Source organism: Filicampus tigris, chromosome 21 (genome assembly GCF_054856515.1).
Source record: "Filicampus tigris isolate MCC_2025a chromosome 21, RoL_Ftig_1.0, whole genome shotgun sequence".
Classification (NCBI taxonomy): domain Eukaryota; kingdom Metazoa; phylum Chordata; class Actinopteri; order Syngnathiformes; family Syngnathidae; genus Filicampus; species Filicampus tigris.
The window spans coordinates 8,652,608-8,673,746 of NC_141237.1; the positions used below are offsets into that span (position 1 = coordinate 8,652,608).

A 21,139-nucleotide genomic window follows, 5' to 3' on the forward strand; every position below is an offset into this window, starting at 1 on the left:
AATATGCGGGGAGCATTATTCAGGCTTGAGATTGTTCGCAATGTGGCCCTTTTGAATTTAAGAGATTTCTAACAAGAACATTTTTAGTTTATTTGGATGTGATAATCTAGTCTTTGTTTCACTTCTGTTCCTGCATGTGCTTGTTTTACTGTCTGCTGTTCATATTTTTTTTTTAGCGCTGGTGGGAGGAACTTTGACGCACCTGTTGCCAATGATGTCATCCTGCATTTAAACTCAGTCTCAATTGAAGGAATGTGTCAGATTATTAAATCAAATTGATTGTCACCATCGTACCGCAGTACTCATTTATTTTTGTATTTTGCATTTTTTCCTTGTCTAGGATAGATTTAGTATGGTTTTATACTATGCCCATGTGCCAAGTGTCTGTAAAGCGTGCCATCCATCGTAGTTCCCCGTCCACCTTTAGTCCCTTATAGTCTGTCGTATTGTATTTATTTGCGACCATTAGTTGTTGTTATCCTTTCGGCTTTTCATCATCATTTTTCGTCTTTGTATTTTAATATGTTTAGTATTTCTACCTTAGTTGGATTAAAAGCTCCTGCATTGCTCAAGTGTTGTTGTCTGCTTTGGGATGCGTGGGAAGCCAACCCTTAGAGTTGCATCACCAATGGAGATCATTGTCTCATTTTCTGCCATTCAACTGGAACCAATATTCCCTGGGCAGGTTGATCCAATCCCAACAAATTTGTGTTCAGCCTGCAAAGTTGCATTTTTTTTTTCATATCCCAACGAGTCATATCATATTTTGTACATTTTGGTAACTAGCCACACTGCAAAATCATCTCAGGTTTGTGTGAAGCAATATTTGTTTTCCTGGTCAATGGTCTAGACCAGAGAGAGATTAAAAAAAATGCTGTGTAAACAGAGTATAAGAAAGGATCACTGTCAACTAGATTGGGGAATACGTTCTCCTACGGTGCATATAGTGGCGTGAAAAGTCCGCTGCTGAACCTTGCTGATCTACTGAAATGTGTTTTAAAATGTTAAGATTTGACAGCTATATTTCATTTGTATTGTGCTACCTTTAGGCAATTTGTCGTCATGCATGTATAAAGCATTTAAAGCAAAAATGTCAATAGGTTGGCGGTAAAATAGGTAACAAATATTTGTTTGGTGCTTATGGTCCATTAGGGGATACGATATTAGATGTTACTTAATTTACAGTAAGAGTATTATTCTTCAAATTTCAAACAATTTACCATAGCAGTGTAGCTGGTTCTAAAAGCTTTTTTTTTTTTTTTTAAACTTTGCATTTGAAATTTCTAGATTAATGTTGTTGACGACAATTTGTACAGTGGAACCTATAGATGGGGAATACAATTCATTCCAAGATACTGGTGGACCTCCACATTTGAAAATGTTCCAAACAGTCTATGGTATTCAATTCTAGGGATTCCACTGTGGTCCCATTGAGTAATGAAGACATTTAGGAAACATGCTCAATAATTTCAATGCAGAACACTGTGTGCCAATATGACCTTAGACCAGAGCTAGCATTTGGAATAGGATATGTTTTAAAAGCGATTTGTATGCACTGAAAAGGAATATGAGCAAGATTTTTCATGTATAATTCGGTACTTGTCCAAATTAAGAGTTCGGAATTGCAACGGTCTGAGTTCTACTAAGTGCCATTCTATTCTAAACTTAAATGGAGTGGAAAAAAAGGGGAAAACAGATGGCGGCACAGCCGGAAAGTCATGCTTGATGACATCAACTAGCGCAACCACATCTGAAGTTCTAACCTACAAAAAAAAATAATAAAAAAAAACAACCCATAAATAAAACACACAGCTTCTATAAAAATCTTGCACTTGCATTGATATCATTGCAACTATAAAATCACTTCAACTGACGATGAGAAATAAAACTGACTAGTAAAGTCAGCTGCCTGACCAAACAGTTCAACTTTACTGGGCTCCTGCAGGGCTCATCAGGGGAAATCAACCTCCCTTAGCTAATAAACAGTAATGACCTGCTTCCCGACACGTATCGGAGCCTCCCTTCATGTCAGCGTGGTGATGAGGACGAAACAGCGGAGCCAGCAGAAAGACAGTGTGCCTGCGGTGGCTTGGTAATTACTGTTAATTGGTTTAACATGGGGATGGAGGGAAGACGGATAAGAAAAAAAAAAGGAGTGGAAAGAAGGATAGCATTCTCCCCTCAATCCCCTTCCATGGCTCGTTTGATGTGATAGGGGGTGTTATCGCTGCTCTCTATCAGCTGGGTGAGCTAATGTGGAAGTGGGACGGGAGAGGGTTAGTATTGGACACATTAACAGTCTGGTAAACAACTATATGCGCATCCATCCATACATTAACGGGGAAAAAAAGACGCGCAAGAAACAAACAACGGCGCGATGGGAACGACAAGGACAGGAGCGCGCACACATGTAGGAAATAAAGATATGATAAAACATAAGCTGGCTGTGCATACATACAGCATACACACACTGTAAAACACACACTAAGATTAGAGCGCCTGAGGAAAACTGCTCATCCAGATAAGACTGGCAATGTGAGGGCCATTTACGGCCATTTGATGCATAATGAGCCTCCTATCAGTGGCTATGTGAGCGCAGAGATGAGGTGTAGAGTATTCCCCGTGCAGCTCAGCACTAATACTCTGACCGTAACCTCATACAACATGCACAAATCTTCAAGGCGCTACAGTCAGTATAATCTTCCTCAAACATGTCAAAGCCCAGGCAAAAAAAACGATGAAAGACATGCCAAACACTCTAACGGGGGTGTGTTGCTCAGGGTGCCCAACCAACGGGCCGTGGCCCAGCACTGACGAAGAAAGTGTTTAAACGGCCATTGCTGTCTGTACTTCTTTAAAGCACTTCACTTATCTTATTTCCTTGCCCCAGTAAGCCTATAAAAGACAAACACACAGCTAAAATGTCCCAAAAGAAATATTTCTGGAGATCTTTGAAAAGCGGGAATGCATGCTCCATGACTTTCAACAAAAATAACCGTGTTTGACATAAAGTGGAAAGTACCACTCAAAAGGTGATTTACTTCTTCCAGTTCTGGTCATTAATCTTAAGTAGTTGGTAGGGGTGTAACGAGTGTATTACTACGTTTCGGTATGGCATGTTCGGTTCGGTGTAATTTCTTAGAATATCAGCCGATTGGTTCACTTTTATTTATTTTTTCGAAAGAATATACAGTTTACATGTCATCTTTTCAAAATAAACATTTAAAAAAAAAAATGTTTTTTTTGTACCGAAAATATACAGAACCAAAGTTTCCAAGAAACCGAACCGAACCAAAATGTGATTTGGCGTACCGTTACACCCCTGGTAGTTGGGGATTCTTACATTTGAATACAACTTGTTTCCGTGTGGAAAATGACTTTAACCATCTTGACTGCGCTGCTCTTTAATGTAAAACATTTAGGATGCAAACAATACAAGACACCATACCACTTTGGAACAGTGACCTTTAGGCAGTCTTGACACCAATTTCACCATCAGCAGAAACACATGAAATTTCTTCAACAATCACATTACATAGTGTTATTCCTGAAAAGAAAAAAAAGGCCCAGTCCCAAATGAGATCATAAAATAAGGTCCCCTCTACTTGGGTTTATGACTGCTCACATCCACACAATCAGCCATAAAACCCCACCTCCTACAAAAGAGGCCTCCAATAAGCTCATCTCATTGAGGGCCAATAAAACCCATCCGCCAAGGGCACAAAACTACTGTTACTCCTCAGCTCCATTAAGGACCAAAAGCTACTGCCACTGGGTAATGTAAAAAACTGTGATGTGTGTTTTGGGGTAAACAGGTTACACTGGAGAATTTAGAGCGGGGGCAGCAAAATCGTTATAAATCATGAGGGTAGCGCTCGTCAGCTAAGGCCACTTTTCCACAGTATAGTAGCACTCGTTTCAGCTCTACTTTTGTATATCGTGTCTGTATGTATAATTTGACACCGTCATCTCCCACTGATGTTTTCTGAAGTTGGCCAAAAGTACAAAGAAAATGTGACAGGCGTTCCCCAAAGAGCCTCATTGCCTACAGGCACAGCTTCAGAGACAAAACATTGCTCACCAGAGTCATTAGATCACCCGCATTGTTCCGAGCTCCACCGGGCTTAATAGTCCCGCATAAGTCACAGAACATGTCCCGCCTCAGTCAATACAGCTTAAGTGCAATGTCAATATTTTAGTTTAACTGCTTCCAGATGTCACAATCACAATAAAGTATATAATTACAGATCATGAAGCTGTATGTGTGTGTGTCCATGGCAGGGCAAAATGCGTGACTGCCACTTTAAGGGTCAAGATCTACAAAGGTTCTGTCCTAATGCACTTTCAGCTTTGGCAGAGCACAACTTGGTGTCAGTCAGAGTTATGTGATTGAATGTGACCCTGATGGACATGTAGGTGGTTTCTTCTGTGTCATCTTCCACACCGCTTATCCTTTACAGGGTTCCGGGGAGGCGCTGGAGCCTATCCCAGCTGACTATGGGCGAAAGGCGAACTACACCCTGAACGGGTCGCCAGCCAGTCGCAGGGCACACACACACACACGGACACAGTCACTGAGTGGGAAGCGATCCCGCGCTGCCCGCACACAACTCAGGCGAGGTTACCACTACACCATCAGCGACCCACCATGTAGGTGGTGCACATTATAAATACAGCTCTAAAGGGAATTTTGTCTCCCCTCTACTTACTTGTTTTTGAGTGTTTTGAGCTCCCACGCAGAAGCAAAACTTTTGCAACCTGCTTTGTCTCTTATCTATTGGCAGTGCTCCCTCTCTCATCTCTAAACCTCAGGAGCACAATGCGGGTTTTATCGGGGATAAGAGAAGCTGGTGATGGCTTCTTGACTTCATCAACAGCATAAGCCGGAAAGTTAACCAGCGCTGGGCCAATATGCTTTCAGGGCGTAAGCTCCCGCTGACGTGCAGCAGCACCGATGAGCTGTTCGCCAAAGATGTCTACGGTGGGAATTGGGAAGCAGAGGGCTTAGGAATTTGAAGCATACTGTGAATGGAGAAAAGTTTTCTCTACTACACTACACAGAGAGAGACAATCTACAGTATTTAGATGTGTCCTGTGATTGACTGACTACCAGTCTAGAGTGTAGTCTGCATTTTTCCTCAAGTCAGCTGGAAAATGTTCCAATTCCCGACGACCGTAAAAAAAAAAAAAGAATAAACAGAATAGAAACTTGACTTAAAGACAAAGAAAAAAGTTTGGGGGGTTATCTTGTGTTACAAGTGTGCTAGGAGTCCCCCCCACTGTTTACAGTGTAACTCCAATGAGGCAGGGTGAATCTCACAGAGGCACATACCAGGTCAAGCTTCACGTGTTAAGCATAACAGGAATCCTTTCAACAGACAAAGGGAACCCATTTGGACCCATTTCACGCATGATGTAAGGCAACTAGCTGCGGAAGAGGAGGACGACAGTGGATAATAAATGGGCGACTCTCCCTCCCTGCCTCTGGAGAAGGAATGTCTCTTCCCACTCTTTCCTGTCATAACTGTGATGCAGAGCGAGGAAGTGAAGGCTTCACGCATGTTATGCTCTTCCTATGGAAGCACTTCAGTGGAACTTTGGACAAAGTTTGTTCCAAGTTTACAGCCTCGGCGTCGTTTTGAAGTTTTTCAATAAACGAGCGTGAGTGAATGAATATAAAACAAGTCTGAACAGATCAGATCAGAAGAGTGCTGCTTTGATGAGAAGAAGTCCATAAAGGGATCCGTCATGGTGAACTTCAGAACAGAGCGTTGAGTTCCCAAAAAGAGGGTGCTGAACAGTGAACAGCCCTTGTCTTCAAAATTCCTCTGAAATACCCATCAAACATCAAGTAAGGAGATACTCCAGGTAACCACCACCTGAGATGCTTTGCACCTTACTTTTAAAAGATCATTATCACTCAAATGCCTGATATTATGCTAAAACAAATTGTTCACTAAAAACTATTAATGAATGCTGTTGAAAAATAAATAAATTTTAAGTTAAATGACAAGATTTTTTTATGGAATTTGTTTGGAGGAGTTTGGCCCAGTCTGCTATCACTGTGCAAAGGTGACGCCACAGTGCCCCCTGCTGGACATTAAGGAACGTCCAACCTATGGATGCCATAAATCAGCAATGCACAGACTGGAACTCCCATTTTCAGCCAGTGGATCATTGTGACACCCTGGAGAGATGATTATTCTTCTGATGTGTGCTGTCACTGACATGCTCCCAGTGCATGTTGAGTGAATCAATGCCAAATGAGGAGATGTTTTGTATACAAGAGCAATTCTCTGGTGTCCTCTTAACTTAATAGGCTCTTTGTTGTTGTGCGAGTTCCATTGTTACCTGGCTACTAAAGAAATTCACTTCTAGCTAAGATATGTATGATGAGGAATGTTTGAGAAGAACAAAAACAGCGCTGCTGGATTATCTGGTGCACTCATTCGCTTTGTACTTTTTTATGACATTCCATAATTAATAAAGACCAATCCTTGTTCAGAGTCTGAATTGTTAACCTTCTTTATCCACAAATTGATCTACATTGACAAGTGTGATGACAACTTCCATTGCATCAGTCTTTTTGCAGCAATGAGACTGTATCCCGTGAAAAGCATTAACATGGCATGCTATCAATACAATAGCATTATACTATTTTGTTACACATGGTCTTGCCATGTCAAAAGTGGTTACAGACTACCTGGCTGCATACCTACAGTAACTGCCCGTTTTAATTTCACCAACAATTAGATTCATTCTTAATCTGTTATCTGGATAATTGAATAGAACAAAACACTTTCTTGAGCACTGCTTTCCAAATGAACCAAACTATTTTCCTATTGTCTCTTTGCCTGCACATAAAACCTAAACAGGAACATACATTACTAAAAGAAAATGACACAGGCGCTCAAACACACAATGTTCAATAAGAGTTTGTCACAGGCACTCTTAATGTTGCGAAAATTATAAGTCATTCAGTCATAATAATAAAGATTCTCATTTTAAGTTCTTGTAAGAACAGTTTGTTATTCTCCAGAAGCGCTACAACTTTACAAATCAACAATCGAACTCAAACCTGTCAGAGAAACCAGAAGCAATTGAATAGGAATTGCATCTCGACTTTCTCTTCCACCAAGCCAACCATGAAATACAGGCAGTGAAGACTTTGTTCCACCTGGTATACATGCAACCCCACTGAAAGCAGGCTCCTGGATGAGACGTCATGGTTGTTAAATAACAGAGGCCACAAATCTGATGTGGTGTGTTAACCAGCAGAAGCACACACACAAACACTACCAGGTACTATGCGCTTCTGCAGTTGTGAAACGGGAGAGGCGAGCATACACAGACACACCAAAAAAATAAAAAATAAATAAAACCTCAAACACATGCACACAAACACACACCAGATGAGACCACCTGTCTGTGTAGGAACGCCACAGGCACCATCACCTGCTGGCAGAAAAAGAAGTCTTTGATATTCACATCAACCTGCAGCTTCGCACACTCCAATGCAATACCTCTCGCTTGCCTTTTTCCAGCTCTCATTCCCAGACACAATGACACGACACAAAAGCCAAGCGTACAAATCTAGCAGGCGGAGGTTTGATCTAAAGAAAACAGTGCGATGTCAGGAGCGGAACAAACTGCAAACCGTGGTGGAGAGCGAAAAGACAACAGAGTGCGTCTAATTCACTCAGAAGGCGCAGAAAGTTTTGCCAAAAGTAGAACAGCAGTAGCAACATGATGCTATGGCATCATACGCAGTCGGGAAGCAGCGCAAGAGAGCAATATTTGCCAAGCGGCGAGGGGGCTTTGGGCAGGCTCGGAATATCCTGCCAAATAGCTTGCCCCATCACTCCCCCCCCCCCCCGACCCCTCCAACATGGCTAAGGGCAACCATGACCACCTTCCACATCACAAGCGGAAAGGAGGACCCAGCTGGTGGTCGCGATAGAGTGGCGGCTAAAAGGGTAGAGGAAAGTCAACCTTACTCCGAAGTGGACAATAAAGTAAAAGCTGGTACACGCACACACAAGGATAAATAAAAAAAACGTCACATCTGCTCTCATCGTTCTTCAAGTGTGTTCTATATTTGAGCGTACTTAATCTGTCCATTGACAATCAAGAGTCAAATACTGTGTGACATTTCTACATTAGTAGGACAACGTTGGCAAGCTGTAGATGTTAAACTTGTAGAAATTTGTAAATGTGTGTGTGAGCATGTGGATGAGTGCCTTCTGAGTGTAAATGTCTGCTTTTATTTGCTCCTTTATAGGCAAGACTCCCCACTTACTTCTGAATGGGTTTAGCGTGAAAAGTCTTCTTGCTCACAAATAAAAAGGACACACACATGTTCACATAATGAGCTATAACTAGGAGGCCCTAGGCTGGGGCACATCTGTCGTACTACAGACATATGTAAGTCATTCATGCAAGGACTCAACATGTTCCAAGTAAAGGCATACACGCTACTCACCACATGTGGTGAGATTCTTTCTTTTATGAATAGAAAAAAGAAGAAGATGCCCTCCAAGACTGAATACATACAGATCTGATTATTCTTGAGCGTCTCAGTTTAATAACAGATGATGATTGTTTTGAAACCAAAATTCTAAATATGCTTTTGCACACCGCTCTTATGTTGTTGTACAAAGCCAAGCTAGTGGTGGTACAGTGGAGATGGAGGATGTATGTAAGCCTTTAGTATTAGAGAAGAGAACACAACATAATCTGAAGAGCCCTTTCAAACGAGTACAGCGGCAGTGAGGATGTACTCCGACGGCGTTCGAAGGGATTCAGATGCCTGTCTGCAACAATATGCAAGCCTAAAGTGCTCACTACCCAGCTTAGCTCCTCAGCCTTGGCACCGCCTCCCTGCCTTCACACGCCAGTGTCAACTTCAGCTCCGAAGTCGCAATGCTTGGCTCGGTTTAGCTCGCGGCCTCAGTGCCTGCTCTCCAATCTGAGTGCGTCTCTTCTACTTCTTTGGTCCTCTTCAGTTATTCTACTGTACATTTACGACTTTATATCGAGCATCACTCGTGTCTTCAAACAAGATTCCATTTGTTTTTGTTTCATCTGTTACCGTACTGCATCTGTTGAAGAGTGAAAGTACATGCAAATAAAGTCATAGCTAGGAATTGACATGATGAATTGATTCTTGATAATTGAGCAAATCAAAGTCAAGGGAACATGGTGGGATTTGGCGCAGTTTCAAACTATATAATGGCGCAGCACAGAGTAAACTAGTGGATAGCAAGTCCACACTATGAAGGTCCAAGGTTCTAATATTAGCTCTGGCCCTCTTGTGTGGAGTTTGAAAGTTATACACATATACAGGTTATACACATCGATCCTTCCATTTCCCAAACCGTATATTGTCCACTATTCAGTGTGTAGTTTGTAATAAATCTCACGCAGTAAATAGCTCAGGGAGGTTCTTACAATAGTCATAATAGATTGAAGTTGATTTCAATTTACTGTGTTTTTGACCTTAGAGCAACATTCATGAAGGTCATCATACTCCAGAGGCACATGGAGAATGAGGAATAGTATGTCCCCCAGGAGGAGAGGTCCTAAAGAAATAACTCCCTGCAGCCACACAGTGAGACTATAGGATTTCAAAGAGAAACCAAGTTGACATCTTTGACACTATTTTGGTCACAGTTGCCATAAGTAGCTTTTGGGCCTTCTATAGAAAAGACAAAAAACACTTCTCATCATGTTGGCGCACCCCTTCAGGACTATATGATAGGGTGCCAGGAGCTCAGTAGGAAGGCCTGTATCTGTCATCTTCATTTATGGTTTGTCTCTGACCCAATTATTCCCCCCCCCGACCCCCCCAAGGCCCACCACAGAACAGCACGGATAATAGGCCTGTTTGGCAAAATACCTACCCAGTCACTCGAACCAAAGAGGCCCTGACAGCTGTCAACCAGGACAACCTTCCCTATTCATGAAACAAACAGGAAGAGTGGGGGATGCTCGGGGGCGGCAATGTAGTGGTAACATTGTTTCTCCCACATATGTATTTTTTTCTTTGTTATTCTGGTTAAACACCACCAGCATTACCAGACAGCATTCTGGCGAGTCATGAACAATTTGGAGGTAATGTGAGCGCATGTCACGCATTTCCACCTTAAATGTCAATGAAATATCATGAAAGTATTGTATTTTCTAATGTATTACAAGGATAAAATGATCAGCAGGCCATAGAGTTGCTCAAAGCAGATCCTGTGGTTCCCCTGATGGCGAGGCACACGACGGCTGTGATTACATTGGCTATATCCCCTCTGTGAGGGATTATAACTGTGTGAAGGCGGGAGCGGCTGAAAAGGAACAACAATCTTTCCCAAGAAAGTGTGGCTACAAAATTGCCCACCTAATAAACAAACAAAAACAAGCGATACATTCAAAGCCTTGGAGAGAAATGAAAAGGAAAAAAATGCCTGCTGTTGCCCATAAACATCTGAACAAAGCCATGGAGGTGAGCATATTCTGCCTACATGCAGATTTAGAGCTGACTGGTGTTCCTGCATGCTGATGCATACTTGACTAGTCAAATGTGTGTAAGAAACTTTAGACATTAAATACCATTTCCAGGAGGAGGTAAGGTAAAAAGAACACGGGCGTCTTATTGTTTACCTAAGAGTATATTTATATTTAACAATACTGTTGCCTTTATGAAGTCATAAATATGCTCTCACACCACTGCAAACTACATGAACACATTTTTAAATATAAGCATAGTGATTTGTTTTATCTTAGCAAGCAGCCAATAAGACATGCAGGTTCATATTGGAAATTCCAAAAGAAGACAGCTCTTGTAATGGATATGAGAGCAAATACAACAACCGCATGCCTAGACAAAGACATTAATGGCTATTCTAGCACCCCTTTGTCAAACATTAACAGTTAACAAGTCATGTGCAGATTAGGACCCATTATTGAGTCAATTGAATGCATGGTAATAACAATAATGGCATTCAGACAAACTTACCAACAGAATAAAATCAATACTCTTCCCCTAAGCGACAAGTTGAAACAATGAAAAATGAAATCATGTCATGCTGCTTTTAATGGGCACACTTTTGCATTTGGAGAATAAAAAATGTGTGCACATGATCATGTGTTAATCAAATTGATCTATATGGATCAATTAACTTATTTCATGAAAGGCACATTGTTCGTATTAGTTGATCATGAACAATGTGCTTACATGAGGCTTACACGATTTGGCCGCACACAATAGTCTAGCGTGAATGTCAAAAAGACTTACTTCCACTTACTTCCTGTGCGCACACACACACACACACACACCCACACACACACACTCACAAACACACTTGGTGATTAGTAATTAGTCTTTGATTTCCCCCGGCAGTGTTCTGGTGCCTGGGGAACAGCTGATGGGACCCTGCTTTAGCCTCGACTAATTTCACTCACAGCTTGATCTCGACCCAGAGCAGGTGCCCACTTGGTGCCAATGATGGTTGCCATGGCAATGCCAGCTTCAGGGCCCGAGAAATTGCAAATTGACCATCACGGGAAAACAAGCGTTATGTATTTGGTTCCTGTTATGAACCTTTCATTCAGCGATTTTAGATAGATGTAGATAGATAGATAGATAAAGTATATTATGCTATAATACAAGCACATTTTATGAAGTAATATAGTAATGCTATAAAGTAAATACATAGTTATTTCTCTCTACAAAACAGTAGTACAAACACCCCCAACAAAATAATAAAGAATAGACATTTGTGCCATACAGTTGTGGTTCAGGGTCAACACTAAAGCAGTAAAACCAGGACTACAGCGCCTCTTAGTGGTCTAAAAGTGTACCCACTCCAGTCATGCTCTGGTCTAGGCCTCATCAGCTTCTGTACTAATGAGCATTTTCTAGCAAGCACCCCTGAGGATTCGACTACGCGTTGAATTAGCCTCAGCGGGAAAGGGAAGCCTTCCTCACCTCTGCTCATAAATAAAGCCGAGCCAGACGCCAAACACAAAGGGGCGATGTCACAATGTCACTCTAAGTAGTTGCACATGAAGCAAAACATAGTGGGTGTGGTTTGCTGTGTGTTTTTTGCAAGGTATGTTTCGGGAGACAGAGGAATGGGTGAACCAAATCAAAATAAAATGAAACAAACTAGCATAGAAGACTTGTATGCACATATATCACATTGCTTACTTCTGCAGACAAGACATTCTTCATATTTTTATGTCTTTAAAGGTACTGGTTACCAATGGTGTTCTAGCTAACTTGCCTGACCTGTGTGAATGTGAGTGTGAATTGTCTGACTATACACAAAGGAGGTACAGTATTTGGATGTGCAAGTCAACTGGACTTGAGTCACCCTGAACAGCTAAGTAGAGTAGAAAATGGATAGAGGGATCAGATTTACTGCATCATTAAATTCAAATTCAATTTAAAAACAAATAAACTACACTTGTTGAATGCAGAGCAATACTTACCAATTAGTCGCAGGATGGTACTCATGTGTCTTCTGCACAATGCCAGGTTTGCATTGTATTGTGCACTTAAGTTGAAGATAATTGCAGTTAATTAAGCATTTTCATTGATTAATTAACTCCTCACTTTACTCCATTGTTTCACATCTCAGGCTGAACGTATCGCTTCCATTTGTCACTTTTCCATCTGGTGTAAGGATTAATTGCAACAATCAAAACAATTCGCAGCCATTTCACAGACTCAAAATGTTCTGTGCTACTTTTTTTTTTTAACTTTCTTTTTTAATGGCCTGTCTCCGTCTTGAGATGCTCTGACGTAATGAAAGTTTCTCGCATCATCTGTATTTTCAATCAGTATCCAGCTGATGGCAGTAGAGAACAAAAAACCTGAAGACTAAAATTGACATGGACAAGTCAAGTCCTCACTTACAGAGCCCACACTAAAGCACTTCATGATGCTGGATAGTTTCATTCTTGTTTTTAAACAGCTAGTATAATATTATTTGTTGATTACTGCACATGTATATTCACTCATGTCATCCCTCAACCACTACTACTGATGAATAAAACATTAAACAAACCACATAAGGGTGAAAACCGCCTTTCAAACCTTCACATCAACAACAATCTGACCAGTGTTAGCTTTAATTGGTCAAAAATAATGAAATGTCCTTGGTTAACTATTTGTAAAATACAGAGAAACTAGGACAGAGTTGATTGCAGATCAAAGGAACTGGCCAGACTGGATTTACTACTGCAACCATAAACGCAGAAGAGGAACCAAACACCCACACAGTATTTACACATACTGTTCTCCTGATCATTTGAGCTGTTTTGGACACAAATTTACACAATACAATATAATAACACGGGAAATGCAAAACTCGAACGCAACATTTCACCTAGAGAACGGGGTGGGTCTGTTCACATGAAGGAGGTTGGTGAGATACTGAGGTTATTGTTGGCTTTCAATGTGAGGAGGAGGATCTTGCCTGAAATGAGGTGTGTAATGGGCAGCCAGTGACGTTGCGGTGGAACGGGTGTGATGTGAATTGTGTGGGATCTTGTTAGAATGAGGGCAGCAGATCAAGTTTTGGATTTGGTCAATAGTTGAGTGGGAAGTGAGCCACTTGTTGTTTCTTTGATTTATACAAAAATAGATGAAATTAGCTTTTACATTGAAATATACTTCAAGTCTTAGGTAGCAACGGTCCTATTCATCGTACACTCGAAGGCAACGATGCTCGGTACGTCTGCCAAATGTGAAGGAAGCCGATATGAGAGTTGAATTGCAATTCTGGCTTTTTCAGTTTTGATTGACACTTTCAGAGAAATTTTCACTCAACAATTTGTTTATTATTGGGGTTGTTGTTTGCATATCAGTTCTTCCAGTGGCGGGAAGGTCAGGGCCTAAACACAAATGTACTGACCTACATTTAATCCCAGTCCTTTCTCTTCATTTCGTAGCATTTCTCTTGGCTGCACTGCCTCCAGTAATGAATGTGGAAGTTGGAATTTTTTCAAATCACATTTAAGCCTCTAAGTGTTGCCATGTCAATCTAATCTGCCCAAGGCTTTGAGGATCAGTAGCTCTGGTAACAAACTATACATATTAGCATTGGGACTGTTTATTTGAGCAATCAGATTTTTTTAATTGTTCTCCGAAAACCAGCAAGCTGCCCCTCGATGATGTTAGCATGTCCGTTTTTTGAATGGTTAGTCAGAGCCAGCCAAGTTGCAAAACTAGCAAAATGAGTTTGCAGCAATTTACACACATTAATAAATGTAATAATCAGCATTGCCAGTGAGTAGGATGCATGTTATATGTAACACCAATAATGAAACTGTTTATCTTGTTATTTCTACAAACATTAGGACTTACCCGATCTTTGTCATCCGCCACATCACTGAGGACATCATCCAGGTCGAGGATTCCGCCATCACGATGTTCCAACCTGTGTACCTGGACCCAGTAACTGGGGTCCTAGAAAAAAGAGAGAATAGGTCATGTTCGAAAAATGCATTAAATTGAGCATTAAGTTAATTTGCAATACAAGTGCGTAGGATTTGGGACGTTATCTGAGCCATATAACATATGATCGTTGCCAAGCCAACAGATATTGGAATCAGCTGATCTGATCACTATGTGGGTCATAAATGCGCTACACAGTTGGCACATTGGGACATGTTCATGGATTGACTTCATACTAGCTGTTATGAAATGTTTTAATCTTCTGCATGCTGTGGCCAGCTCAAGGTCTTCAAGCATTGAAGCATTAAAGGGAATCTTGTCAAAGATGAGAAGACTATTCCTTCCATCATGTTATCCTCTTGCTCTTTGTGTATGTTGTGTCCTCCCTCTGTCCGTTTGTTTTCTTCAGCCCTCGCTCTCCTCTAAACTGAGCTATCTTTGGGTCTGTGGTCAAATGCCTTCAGGCTCTGTTTTACTTAACTCCACTCTGGTTCACAGGGAAAAATGGTCCAACTCATGAAAGGAATGCTGGTGTGTTAAAAGTTTTTTTTTTTTTTTTTTGTTTTTTTGAGGTTATAAGGAAGGAAAATATTCTAAGTCCAGTACTGTGACAAGAAACTGAGCAGGAAGAGGACATTGTTGACAGCCACATTGAATATGCAGTTGCACAATATGCTTGAATTCACCTTATACTGATGTACCTCGGGTGTAGAGTCAACAATAAAAACTGAATTCAAATGCCATATGTCAATTTGGCACAGACATCATTCTGGCTTGTTCTTCAGATGGATTACTTTTGAGAGCAGCTCAGCCACAAAAACATAATCCCGAAGACACACTTGTGGAGCCGAGAGAACATGAGCAGACGCACTTTGGATTTGACATGCTTGACGTGGTGTAGGAGCTTTACAACCACGGTGCTTTGCCATGAGAAATATGACAGCAAAGCCCTCATTACAGAAGTATAATCAGACTTCACCACTGAGAGGGACCTCAGGAAAAGTATGTGCTTGTGAATGAGTTTGCTGGAGATTAGATTATTAATAAATTACCAGTACAGTGAAATGTGTTCATAATTGTTGTCTAAACTAGTGTACATGAAGCATGAGTGTTTGTTTGCTCATCTCCCTCTTGCCACGACCTCATTATTTTACATTAATTGCAAGCTTGGCACTATTCATTCATGCCGCCTGAGAGCCACACCACAGCATGTGTCTTGATCAGGTACTGACTTGTGAGGTGACACACAGGTTGCTCCCTTGTGTCTGACACAAACGCACACAATCTCCAGCCGGACAAAAGCTCTTTCCACCCTTGTATCCATGTCTTTGTACCACGGAAGATTTCCTGTCCTTGTCAAAAGTTGCACAAAAGCTTGCGCCCTGCGGTGAGTCAGTGAAGGGAGGACTCTGCGCTAGAGAGGGACAGAACATGAATGTTTCCGATTGCGGCACGGCTGCCATTCCCCACAGCAGCCGCAACTAGATTTTCTGTTGCAAGCCATCGACAGGACCTAGTGGCGCAACGGTAGCGTGTCTGACTCCAGATCAGAAAGAGTTGCGTGTTCAAATCACATCGGGGTCATTCTTTTCAAACACAATCATCATCTTCTCTATACTTGATTTCAAAGTGTTCGACACTGGTGATTACATCTAAAAGACGCGCAGGAAGATTTCCCAACAAAGATAACACGATGTCTATTATCATTTAAAAATAGTATCAACAAGCTCTCTTTTGTCAACTAGGCGTGATCTGATCTCTACATTATGAGTCATACAGTAGGATGATGCTGTCCTGATGGCCAGTGGCTGAAAGAAACATTGCTTATCACACCATTGGACAGGTACAGCATTTTTAAAAGCCACAGAAATACTAGACAAACCTGGAGACTGAGGAAACAGACCCAAAGAGGTACGTAACCTCTTGACAGAGTTAATGAAACGGTCGCACAACAAACACAAACTATTTTAAAGCTGACACAGGTACTAATCATCCTGAGTGTGCATGACAAAACAGTGTTTGAGAAGTGAACAGAGCAAGACTTTCACCAAAAAAAGAAAATGTAAATCCTGTGATTTCTGAGTCATGGGTGTTCCAACCTTCCAGTGACTCACCAGCTCCAACCAGTAGTTCAAGCTGTCAGCCTCCCACTTTCAGTTTGCGCTTTACAGCGCAATGCAAACAAACTAAATCCTTCCTTTTTTTTTTTTTCTTTTCTTTTTTTGAAGATAGACCACTGATTACATCTGTACAAATGTTAATCAAATATACAAAGTTGCGTTGGAGCTGCTGAGGAGAAACTATCCAACTATGTTAAAGAAACATGAAAGTCATACTAATTTCTTGAGTCCTCTGCAGCAAAGTCTAAAACTGTGTGACCTTCTGATCCTCAACAACCTTTATGATTACAAAGAAAGCTCCACATCTGGTCCAAATAAACAAAAACTGCCACATGACTCAACAGGCGCTGAAATTGCTACTGCAGCCAGAAACGATGGCAATGAGGACCTCATTGAGTGGTTGCTGAATGACACATCATTAAGTCAATTACAGAGTCAAGCTAGGGTCAGGCTATGCTAATTTTGGGCTATGGTACATACAGCTCTTCGTCATTCTAAGGCCTAAAACCGATTAGGTTTGTAGTCGGCAAAACATACCGCTAGAAGAAGAAGTTGTATGACTTTGTGGTACAACAGGAGAATGCCTGTCACTTCCGAAATCATACAATGTGTTCAAATAATGTCAGCATTAATACACCACACCTGTGCTTACAACAACTGCGTACACAGATGCATTTTGTAGGGTGAGCAAGGTGCAACTGAAAGGCTCTCAAAGTCTGGCACAATTGCTGAAAACACACACACTTCGATAGCCCAGTGAACAAGAGAAAGCAAATTAAAACATCATGAATGAGCCAACAATACGATTTAAGTGGCTATTAGAGGAAAGAAGCAGAAGGCGGGTGTCATGTTACAGAGAGATGGTTTAGCCTCAGATCCCTGAGGGAGACACTGCATTTAAGCCATCTGCTCATCCAGAGCAACCCAACTAGAATGGTCATATTTCTCGCAGATGTGAGGAGCAGCGTATGATGACTTGGCAAAATATAAATATAGTTCACTTTGCGCCTTCAGAGAAATGACAGTGAAAGATGTACGTGTAAAAGATGCTCTGTCTCAACAAGTCAGCCCTTATTTTCAAACATTTAATGGATTTTTCTAACCCTTTAAAGTTACAGTGACAGAGCTGTGAAAAAAAGACACATTCATAGAATGACAGATAAGACAACAACCTGTTCAATAACTAAGAATATTAATGAAGTTATGCTAATGGTTTAATATGTTTTAGTCTGATGGGGCCATGAAAAGAGTCAAGAGAAGCACTCTGTCAATCATCAAGAATTATAACAATGACATGTTATTTTTTTATGAGAAAGGCACACCAAAAGCGAGAGCTGGGCATTTGATCTGCCAATATAGTGAACTAACAGCACAGTTGCCTTGGTGTAAAATTGTGAAAGGTCATCACAGAGATGACCAAAATGATTTAATGTGCTGCCTCCCAAATCCCACCAACCAACTACTAATTTTCTGTCTAAAGAAGTATAAAATTACGCCAGCTATTAAAAATTAAGATACATACACAAAGACCTCTGCAATCACATAACTCCTCCAAGCAGCGTTGATCTACTTAATATCATACTGGTAATGAAACAGAAAATTCAGAGTATTCCATCCCTATCCATGCATCCACTTTCGATTCTGCTTGTGCTATTCAGACTTGCGAGGAGCTGGAGCCAATCCCATCTGATTTCAGGCAAAAGGCAGATGATGCCCTGGGCAGGTCAGCAGCTAATTACAGGGCACATATAAAAACAGACAACCATACACACTGTCACTAAGTGGGAACTAAACCCACACTGCCTGCACAATCACAAGTCAAGCAAGTGAACCCATAAACTGACAGTGACTTTTTCCATCCCTGAAAAATATTTTGAAAATAATCCACCAAATGGTTATTTTTCCCACACAAACATATTTTAGGACTTTAAAGTGAACTCACAGTTGATGCCTATAGTCCAGAATGTTTGCTCAGATTCGTGCGCACAAGGAACATGTAGCATTCCATGTCATTCCTCAGATTACACTTCGGAAATGCAACATCTTGGCAGCATTTCGTGCCTGTCAAGTCAAAAGCCGACGTTGACTTTTGGCTCACCCAAGGTTAACAGTGGCATGTTCACAATCTGGGTTGTTCTTAGCATGACTTGGATTCATCATGCTGGATTATGATGGAGACAGCTCTGTCATCAGTAACACTGGCTCTATCTCTGATTGATACTTGAAGGGGAAGTAAACCCAAACATATTTTTTTCCAAGAATATTTTCCCAGCAGGCCCACAAGTTGAAACATGGCATTCTGATTAATTTTGCGTTTGTGGAATATATACATTAAGCAGCAAAACGCACTCGTTTTTAGCCCTCTCTGGGGGGCGGCCATTTTGTCTTCTGTTGACTGAAAATGACATCAATCACGGCTGACCTGTTTTCTGAATCTGAACCATGATTGGTCGTTGTGAGCAGTTGTGATGTCATTTTCAGTTGACAGAAGACAAAATGGCCGCCCCCAGAGATGCCTCGAAAAACGAGTGTATTAACACTTACTCCACAAATGCAATATTTATCAGAATGGCCTGTTTCAACTAGTGGGCTTGCATAGAACATATTCTCGAAAACAAAAATGTTTGCGTTGACTTCCCCTTTAAAGCAAAGGTGGGATTCACAGTATGCACTAAGATTTAAAAACTCAGAATCAACAAAAACAGAAAGCTCCTTCTTTCTGCTTCAAATTTGTCACTCTCTAATCTCCCACACTCGGCTGCCCTTACTCCTCTAACTATAACATCATATTTTTAGCAGAGCAGAACTAGTGGCTTCAGATGGTTTGAATTATTCCCCCACTGGAACAGCAGCTGGAACACTTACGGAACAAGAATAGTGGGCAATATTGTGGATGTCATGTCTGCAGGCTGCACGGCTGCTCCTCCCACTGCTTCTCCTGCCCTTGTCTGTCGCTTGCTAATGGACTGGCCATTCAAGCTTCAGAGCACGTCAATGCATTGAACCACTTATTTCGAGTCAACATAAGCCCTGAGCTCGCATTTCATCTCATGCCCTCACCATGCATTGAGTGACCAATGGCTTGGTCCAGGATGCAGTTGGTTAGGAAGGATTGAGGGCATGTACCTCCTATTAGGGCTGTGCAATTAAACGAAATTCAATTACAATCACGATTATTACACCCAACGATTACAAAATTGGCATAATCGTAAAAGATGATTATTAATGTGCATTTATATCAAACGCACTATGTTTGTTTACACAAAGAAATCAAACTCGAATTTATACATTTGCACCTTTTTTATTTCATAATAACTAATTTGATCAATTTTGTTTGGTCCAAAGGGACACATGGTGGAAACAGTGTTTCAAAGAAATGTATTTGTCCTTGTATTTTTTACGTTAAAACATTTTCTTGTTTCATCCCAAAAAATAAATGATCTTCTAAATAATCGTGATTCATTCCCCCCCCCCCCCCCCCCCATAATCGAGCACCCCTACCTCCTACCTGATTTTTCTGTGAGGAATAAAGAGGAATAGACAATGTATGCAATAAGTATCATCGATCTACAGTAAGTGATGACAAGAGTGAAAGAAGAGGTGGTGAAAACAGATGAAGAAATTCTGATGACAGAAACCACTGGAGGCTATGCTGCAAGGTTCATTCGAGCAAGTTCTCTGGTAATCGATGAGCGAACATTCCACCTTGCTCCATTCTCACCGATTACTGTATGAACTGTAAATCAATAATCTAAAGCACTGTACACCAAACTCAATGAAAGACTTGTTCTTAAATTCAGAGGTTTAATAACAAATACAACAAATTGCACGATTACGAAAGAGTTTAACACATTGCCTTTGTCAACAACAAATACAGCCATTACCCATTCATAACATTTGCTGTAAAAGGCATTGTATCGGTTTGACAACCTCCCCTACAGCTACTCTCTGACCCTCCTTGCTTTCACTGAGACTGCACTCATTCAAAGGCATTGAGTGATGGAGGATAGCCCCGATCAATCTCTCTTTGAGACCACCAGTGTTGATGGCAGGCGCGGTGTGAAAGTAAGAGAGAATATGGCACAGGGCCATGTGGTGGCTGTGGTGGTTGGAGGATGACGTGGAAATGGTGACAAGAGTCCTTTATGGTCTGCTGCTGGGGATGAAGAACTGCAGATGCCCCCACCCAGGATGATTTAAAACAGAAGGTCTAAAAGTCTCCTGGGACTGACGGATACTTGTGAACTATAGTCGACCTACCAAATTTAAGCGCCTGGAAAGATCATACGGCGGAAGGAAAGAAGAAGTTGGTCAGGTTTCACTCTTTGAGCAGACTTCATATTGCAGTGACTGTAAGGAATTTCTGTGGAGTCACCCAGGAAGGATCACTGATGGACAAAGAGAACTGGCTCCTAATTTTAACAATGAGAACCCTTTCCGGAATTTTAAAAATAGCTTAGTAAAATGACAAATAACGTCTCCAACCACTAGTTTAGAAAGATTATTTAAAAGCTTTGGAAGGACACACGTACTGTAATTAATTTTACACTTACACCACCATTAGCAA

General features: G+C 41.2%; 1 protein-coding gene across 4 annotated transcripts in view; it reads right to left on the bottom strand.

Moving 5' to 3' along the window:
* Nucleotides 1-21,139, bottom strand: part of LOC147127483 (partitioning defective 3 homolog) — a 271,216-nt gene that overhangs the window by 240,776 nt on the left and 9,301 nt on the right. For all 4 annotated transcript variants that reach the window (XR_015084282.1, XR_015084281.1, XM_086020897.1 and 1 more), the window contains exon 2: nt 14,363-14,464. Coding sequence is in view for 1 of the 4 variants with exons in the window: in XM_086020897.1 (XP_085877023.1) it covers nt 14,363-14,464 (102 nt within the window). In the remaining 3 variants the exon portion in view is untranslated. The remainder of the gene's footprint in view (nt 1-14,362; nt 14,465-21,139) is intronic.